The following is an 8,654-nucleotide window of genomic DNA, read 5'->3' on the forward strand; positions in this document are numbered from 1 at the left end:
GGATCTTTTTCTTAATGACTCAGCCATTTTAGTAATGTGCCTTTGCTTGAAAGGTGTCATTCTAGTGCCGCCAGTTAACAATCAGTCATTTACATGTTTATGTATTATCTAAATTATCTGTTATTTATAAGCTTGTGTTCTTTTACACCAAACTTACATCTTACCTGCACCATGTTGTGCAGTTAAAAGAATAGAAAAATGTGTAGATATTCAGTCATTCAGTTCATAGTAGTCCTAAGTGATTCAGTAGAAGGCAACTGGACTTTATTTTCAGATCTTGAAGCCATTTTACCTCTCATCCTTGGTTCTGACCTCAAGATCACATGACTCACGGCCCGTTAGTTATATGAGACTTTCACAATAATTAACACCTTGAATATGTTGGGATTTTAAGGGGGCTGTAAGTGATTTTGAGGTGAGAACAGACATTTAGAACTATGGATGCAAATTTTAAACTATTTTAAAGGATGGTCGGCCACCTTAATAAACCAACAATGTGCTGACAAAGCCATTTGTAACCACAGATGTAGCCAGACATACACTGAGAAACGCTTCACAACAAACTAAATTCAAAACAAGTGCACAATACATTTCACTGTGCATTATACTATGTATAATTGTGTTTGTGATAAATGAAGGTCTTGAATCTTGAAACACGGCACAACTAAAGTAACATTTTCATGGTCCTTTGAAAACAGAACAGCGATGGCTCTCTCAGGTCACTACAGTTTTAGACGCAAATGAACTGCGATCATCCAGCTCATTAAACAGCAAGAGGCTCCAGCTGGTGGTGCAACCAGGCACTACAGCACATCTGCAATACATATTACGAATTTAACCATTTAAAAATATAATAACAATTATTAATTAGCATTCCTAATTAGAACTCAGGATGAGAGGTCTATAAGAACCAAAAAAATCGGTACAGTTACCTTTTGCTGAAGCACTAAGGAAATAGAAAGAGGGCAAGTCGTTTCTAGGATGAGAGGATTGATAACACATCTCTATACTAAATAAGGTGTTAGAGCCAGGAGGTGATTAGCTTAGCATAAAGACTGGAAGACGTGAGAAACAGCTAGCCAGGTTGTGTCCAAAGTTCTTCTACTGTGGCTACACCGAATACGTAACGTAAGCAGACCACTGGCAGAGCAGCTGCTGCATCGCCTCGTTTCCACTGGAGCTTCTAGTCTCTTCATGGCTCTAGCACCTCATTTTGTGTACAGACATGAGTGATGTCCTCTCATCCAAGTTGCCACAAGAAAACAAATGAGCAAATGTTCTCTAAAATGTCAGAGTTCTCTTTGAGGCAGCAGAGGTTTAAGTTGTCTTGTTGGTTTGTTTTGACCAGGCGTGGTCCGGTCAGCAGCTTTTCCTCCAGTCGTTCAGGACGTCGCAACCTCAACCTGGACGGCGCCTCTGTGGACATGTCGGACGACGACGCCGACAGCCGGGCCAGCGACTTCAACGAGACGCAAACCTCCACCGTTGAGTAAACGCAGCGACCGTCCCACTCCTCACTTCTTCCTCCCCCTCGTCCACCCGTGACCCGCGCCCAGTTTTCCCCTGAAGATCCTCGGCGTCCACGTGGTCTTTGTTCATTTCAAACCACTGACTGGTCAGAAGATTGGAGCCATGAGCTGTGTTTTGGTGAAGCTGGGCGGAGTGTGCCTGGCAGCTGCCCTTTTTGTATCCGTTAACACTGCAGGGAAAATCCACCGCCCTCCTCTCAAGAAAATGCCTCCGGTCTCGGAGAGCCACAGGGGCAAACGGACACTTCTGCCTTACTCTGTTCTCCTCTGGCAAGCTGCTAGTCCTGGCTCGTCTGTCAGCCACGTATCATCTCAGTGTCATAACACCCCCGTCCCATCAGGTGTGAAGCTATCTGCTCAGCTCATTGAGAAGGAATGCATAGGTACAAAGTGCTTTTTATACATATGAAACTCTGCGTGTACATGAAGGCTCCGAGGTGTGCACTCATCAAATATGTCTCGTTTGTGACCACACTTCATACTGGAAATGCAGGACTACAAGGAAAAGTCTTTCACTCCGGTGTTGTTCTAAGTGTTCTGCTCACTAGTTGTGTATAAGCCATCTCTTACCCGACACGCTCCTTTTAAAACGGGACAAACCTAAAAACCGCGGTCACTGTGGCCTTCAGACGGCCACGCCGGCTGCTTTTTGTTGCATGAGTCTCCTTCTGAGGATGTTTCTTGTTCGGCTTCTTCACTTCAGCACTTCAGGAACAACTAACATCTCGGGACATGCAATAGAAAAACAGACTGAATTGAAAGTGTATTACTGTGAAAATAAAAGGTGTTCTATTTTCTCTGTTGCTTCATCTCAACATTTACAGAAGGAATGTCTGGCTGGGTTTTAACTAGGAATCTAACGCTCGTTTTGTGATGTTGACCATCGGGAACACTGTTGTGGATCAGACTGAGCTACGAACGACGCAAAGATGCTGGAAAATGCACAGAACTGCACGGAGCAATTTTACACTTGAAGCCAACAGGAAAACAAGTTCTTACTGGAAGCACTAAGGCAGTACTCGCTATCAATGTGACACTAGATGGTTGTTAAACTTTGACTGGAAACGGAGACCGATTGAAAAGTCGTCTTCTTGCTGCATTTCAGTGTTTGTGCTCAGCCCCACTTTGTGTTATAAATTCAAGACAGAGTTAGTTATCGTGATTTTTGCAAACAAAAGGGTAGTTTAACAACACTTGACTGCTTCTTGTGAAAAGGTATTTCCAAAATCCTCAAACACTCGCTGTGTTGCACTAGAAACATTTTTAATTCTCAGCTTTTAAGCCTGCATACACAAAAAGCCAAGAACAGGGGAAAAAATAAATTTAACATCTAAAACTGTGTTCATGAATGAATCTACTTCAAATAGAGGTTAGAGCTGGAAAATACAAACAGTTGTTCAACTTGTCTTGACCTTGCTGTGTAAAATGTCCTGAGATGACTTATGATTTGGCACTACAGAGATAGAACTGCTTTATACATCTTAGCGTCACATTTTATTATTAATATTTAATATAAATTCAGGCTTTTTACAGTTAACCTGCATAAGAAATGTAACAAGTTAAAAACAAGCTTCGATTGTTTCACAATATCTTCATCAGCAGGTGTGAAGTTAGAAAGAATTGACATAAAAACACCCAGCTTTGGATGGTTAATGTGCTTTGCGAGTTTAACAAGGAAGAAGAACGTGTGCTATAAAGATTATTTGTCTTTTTTTGGCACCAGTTTTTATGCATTTATGTTAAATTCCACAGTCGGGTTCTCTTTTTAATGCTTTTTGTTTGTGCTGGCTTAAAAAAATGTAACAAAAACACTGTAAGAAGTTGTTTTTAAAACGACTTTTTTTTCACCTGGATATTTAAAAGCATCTTCACTGCTTTCAGAAATACCGCCAGAACAGCTCCAAGGGTTAAACAGCTCTTGGTTTTTCAAAAATCCACAAATTTCAGCTCTGTGACTCGAATGTAATCTGTGCCATTATTTTTACAAGTTTAATCTTGACTCTCCGGACCGCTAACAGATCGAGCACTTAGTATTCGTTGGTGAGAGGTTGTCTGAAAATAATAAGTTTTTTTTTTTTTTTTTTAAATTTCCTTCCTATTTTAGTCGAAGTTCTTTTCATGTTGTTTTTAGCTTTGCTTTAAATACAGCGGCCACCTCAAGAGCTGGACCACTACAGTGTGAAAACTACACGCCAGGTTTCCATATCCATCTGTCGACTCTTATTTCCTCCATTCTGGATTTGCTGGTCATCGGTGGCAGACTCCTTTGCCCTCTTCCTCAAACACTAAACAGTATGTTTCTTTAAAAGTGCCTTAGACACTAAATAAGAACATAAGCGGGCAAGGATTTCATTTCGGATTAGAAAGAAAACAACAGGAGATTACAGGTACATCAAGAAGATACTCAACACTTAATCTTTTGTTTCTTTTGTATTTTGGCTGTGCTTCGTATCATATCCACTATATACCTCTATGTTCATAATAACCTCCTAGTTAGAGCGTTTGGGTCAGAATCCGTATTACAGTATTATGATTAACTAACATGAGAAGCAGAGCCCTTTGCAGCTGCATTTCCCCCAAAAATTATCCTTTGAATAAGTTTTGTTTTTTGGTTCTTTTCTCCCTGTAAGCACTCAGGCGAGGCCCTAGTACTTACGTTATTGTGGGAACTGATGCGCTGCACAGGATTTCATTTGGTTGGAAGCTTTAACATCCACTAGTAGTTAACTCATTTTTTCTTTTATTATTATTATTATTATTATTATTATCCAGCTGGCTGTTGACAACCAGGCGTTCAACTGCAAATACTCCCATCATGTTACTTCTTGTATACCTGTATTTCTAGACAGTGATTTTTTTTTTTCTGTTTTGTTTGTTTTTGTAAAAGGAAAATAAAGCATATTCATTGTAACTGTGATGATGTTTTGGTTTGTCTTTTCAGAGCGGAACACTGAAGTTGGTTTTCTGTTATTTTGAACTTGTTGCAGTTTGGTCTAAATTAAGTCCAAGTGGCTTTTTAAAGCTTCTAACACCGTAAAAGAATATTTTATTGTTTTTCCTCCAGATTTTTAATCAGAATTTTAGCACTGAAATTGTTCCAGTCACATTTAAACTTGTCTACATTCAAGAAATTGAAAAAAAAAACTGAGTTAAATTACAAAATCACTCATTACTGTTCTGGTCTTCAATCTCAAAAAATGACTTGACAGGATAATAATAAAAAACATAATTGAAGTTGTCTATTTTAAAAGTGATCAATAATCAGAGCCTGATCATTTTTATAATGAATTCTGTGAGCTTGAATATCTAAATAAGTCACCTCAAATGCTTTCATTTGTGTCTTCATCAGACTGGAAGCATATTGTTGCCATGGATACAGAGAGCTGCACAAAACACCTCAGGTTTTCAGTATGACACTTCATTTCTGTTTAGAGGGTTTTACTTAAAGGTGTTGCACAGAATCCCTTTAAGGAATCATGTTAAGGCATTTACTGCACTGAAAGAGATTTTACAGCAGTAAAATTCTGCGGTTTCCATGGAGACCATTTGTTTGCATGCCTGCCTGTGATACCGTCACTGGCTCACCTGTTGCTGTCGCACAGATTTTACTAATAGCCAGGAAAAAAAGGCAGAAGACCCACTTGGCCATACAAAAAAAGGATTCAATAAAGTAAAAATTTAATTTCTAGAGCAGAGGTGTCAAACTTATCTTAGTTCAGAGGCCGCATTCAGCCCAATTTGATCTCAAGTGACCAGTAAAGTCACAGCGTAATACCCTATAAATAACAAGAAGTCCAAATATTTCCCTTTGTTTTAGCGCAAAAAGGTACATTCTGAAAATGTTCTCAGTTAATCAACTATCTTTTTGCAAAACATTATGAACAAACTGAAATTTCTGAAGAAAAATAAATTCCATTTCAGCAACATAACACTTCAGTTTATCATTTACACATTACAACTTAAAGACGATAGTTTATCTACAAAAGGCACAAATGATTTAGCCACAGATATCTGAAACTGAACAATATAGTACTTAACTTTATGATCAAAACAACTTGTCAAGATGTAGAAATTATTTTAAATTTACATTCATTTCCACGTCTGTGCAGTAATCCTGAGCACCAGACCACACAAACTAAAGCGGGAACTATAAAGAAAAAAGGTTAAGTTGTCCCCCTGCCTTGTAAATGTATTGAATTTACACATAAAAAATACATAAAAGCTGTGGCAGTACAGTGGACAAATTTAAAATAGCAGTTAATGTCGTTTCTGTAGTTTTTACACTTTGCAAAGTCGTCCCCCGGGCCGAATGTTCAACACCACTGTTCTAGAGGATTACAACAACAAAAAAAAACCAACAGTAAAAAGTAAGTTTGATCCACAAAAACAGCAGATTTTCTTCTTTAACTTAGTTTTTTAAGTTCCTTTGTATGTTAAGTCTTTTGTGCCGTAGTTTACTGAAGTTTAAAATGTTCTTTAAATATAAGACCAGGATGAGGAGAAAACCTTACAACTACATTTGAAGGAAACCTTAAGGAGAAAACTTCGGGGCGCTTTTTTTTGCAACAGATTTTATTTTCGGTCTTTGAGTTGTTAACAGCTCCACCAAGTCCTTTTCCCTCTAAACTTCTCACATCGTTTAATTTCAATAAACGTCCAAATCATCCCATAAGTCAATAAAACTTTGTCGTTTTTCCGTTGTTTCTCTCCCATTAATCATCTAAAGACCTCCCAGCTTCACCACTTTTACTGTAACTACTCAGCGACATTTTGCTCCTTATACTTTTCCTTCAGTGTAATCTTGAGTTTGTTTACATTCCTTTTTTGGTACCTTTACTGAAGTGACTACTTCTTCCATGACTGACGAATGTCACTGAATTATTCTGACACTGAGGAATGATTTTCAGTTTAGTTCCTGCACCATTTAATATAGATTATCACAGAATGGTGACATAACGTCCGTACTTGCTTTTAGTTGATGGAGTGTGATTCCCAGTGAAAACACCAAAACCAACATTAAATTTATCCACAGCCTGGTGAGTTTCTCTGTTCCACACAGCACCATTGTTGTCCATTAAACTGTTGAAACAAGTCAGTGAGCCACACCGTTGAACCACTAGTTACCATAAAAAAAAACTGGAGTTGAATTTTGAGCCTTTTAACCCTTTAGAACCCAGCGTAGCGCCGGCGCTACGTTTTGCATATTGATTTTTGATTGGCTGTAGATTTTAAACCAGATAAGATAGATCGATAATTCTTTTTGCATATAAAATCTGGGGAGTTACACTAAAATTGCACACATTCACCAGGTCTCAGGGTGCTTTTTCGTTGCAGTGATGGGTTTGTAAAAATACACAATAAAGCGCACACAACAAAACTCTTTATAAACCAGACCACCGGTATTTGGAGGACTTCTTACGTTGAAATAAGCGTGATCACGTTGTGGCCATGACCTGTCACATGATTCTTATGTGTCCATACCCGAGAGGCTCCCGTCCCCATCAACAGGAAGTGACGTTGTTGCCGGGAGTTGAAGTTTTTCAGCCGACAACTACAACTGTAGTTTTCGGCTGTAGCCTGCACGGACAGGAGCGCTCTCTCGTTTCAGGCCCACTTTTTTTTTTTTTTTTTTTTTTTAAAACAACAGCATTCAGACACACAGGCCACACACACACCAGACATCCACCACGGTCCGTGTACGGATCTGGTAATTGGATTTTCCGTTCTGAAACGGGTATTGAAAAACAAAAAATTAGTGGTTATTTGATTTTCGTTTTAAAATACAGAAATTAAAAATTGAAATACAAGGCGTTTTCCTTTTCATGATCAAAAAGGGATATACGATTTTTTTAAATGCTTTGATTTTCGTTTTATATTAAGAATAACAAGAAAGTAAAATCAGTAAGAGACAGAAACGAAAAAAGGTCAGTTTTTCATTTTCTGAGACCGGAAGTGGTCATCAGCAAGTGTGGAGCCAAACAGAGTACGGTGCATAGACTGTACATACATTTTTTTCGTGAGTTTTCATGGTCAAAATGAGAGATCAGGTGGCCGATCTTAAAATAAATCAATATAGATTTTTTTTATAGAGCGTTAAAGTTTTGCGAAGCCAGGGGGCGGGACTACTTGATTGACAGTCCGGTCTGGAATGATTGACAGGTCCTATGGAGGAAGCAGCATAGACTCTGCTCTCCTCGTTTGGATTAATTCTGATATAATAACTGTTGGTTTATTTATCGGTGGAGCAGCAGAACCTTTTCCACAAACAGTTTTCCTGTCCGTTGGCTTGTTTTAACCAGTTTTCTACCTTCGGCTGATTCTACCAGCAGACACTGAAAGGACTCTGATAGTTCGGTAAGTAAATGTTTATTTTCGTATCGGTGCCGCTTTTAATGCACTTTATATGCAGCTTTAGTGTCAGATGTAATGTGTGCCATGCACTCCAGATGTTGGTGGAGTTTGTTTCAGTGTGTGTTGACCAGAGAAGAAAGTTAGCATAGTAAATATTAGCTTTAATGTTAGCGATGCTAACCGAGCTGCTCAGTAGTAGCCTGATTAAAGCTAACGTAGCATCAAGCTAATGTGTTGAGTTTCATGTAAACAGCTGAAGTGTGTTGTGTTCATGTAATGTGGTTCATTGAGTTCATAAAACTGTAGCTGGTTGACATTAATGTAACGTTCAGGAAACTTAAATGTGATTAAAACAGTAACGTTAACGTTCTAGTTGTCAGTAATCAGCTTTAATTTGACACTAAAACAGACTCATAGTTTTAAATGACATCAGTTTCATTAATTTGTTGAAAATTGTCTCATTTGTTGTTGTGATGTTGCTGCTGATTCATTAAAAGCAGATGATCCGTGTTGAAGATACGTTTAGTTCTAGTATCAGAAGTACAAGAAGGAAAATGGAAGTTTAGTTCTGCTACATTAAAGATTTCAGGATTAAAATAACTTAATAAGTCTTTATGCCTCAAACTTTATTTTTACAATAAAGAAATAATGAAATAATCACAGATAATAAAAATATAAATAGCAGAGAAAACCTGAGAGAATAATTTCCTGAAAAGTCTGTGAAGGAAAAGCAGCTTTTTTATCCTGAAAGATCAGAATCAGCTCCAACATCTA

At 38.2% G+C, this 8,654-nt stretch overlaps 1 protein-coding gene across 5 annotated transcripts in view; it reads left to right on the forward strand.

The window, feature by feature from the left end:
* Nucleotides 1–4,446, forward strand: part of LOC111564229 (myosin-10) — a 67,546-nt gene extending 63,100 nt beyond the window's left edge. For all 5 annotated transcript variants that reach the window (XM_035945150.2, XM_055009933.1, XM_055009934.1 and 2 more), the window contains one exon: nucleotides 1,349–4,446. In XM_035945150.2, the coding sequence (XP_035801043.1) occupies nucleotides 1,349–1,493 (145 nt within the window). In that variant the 3' untranslated portion in view covers nucleotides 1,494–4,446. The remainder of the gene's footprint in view (nucleotides 1–1,348) is intronic.
* The last annotated feature ends 4,208 nt before the right edge of the window (nucleotides 4,447–8,654 follow it).

Source organism: Amphiprion ocellaris, chromosome 4, assembly GCF_022539595.1.
Source record: "Amphiprion ocellaris isolate individual 3 ecotype Okinawa chromosome 4, ASM2253959v1, whole genome shotgun sequence".
Taxonomy (NCBI): Eukaryota; Metazoa; Chordata; class Actinopteri; family Pomacentridae; genus Amphiprion; species Amphiprion ocellaris.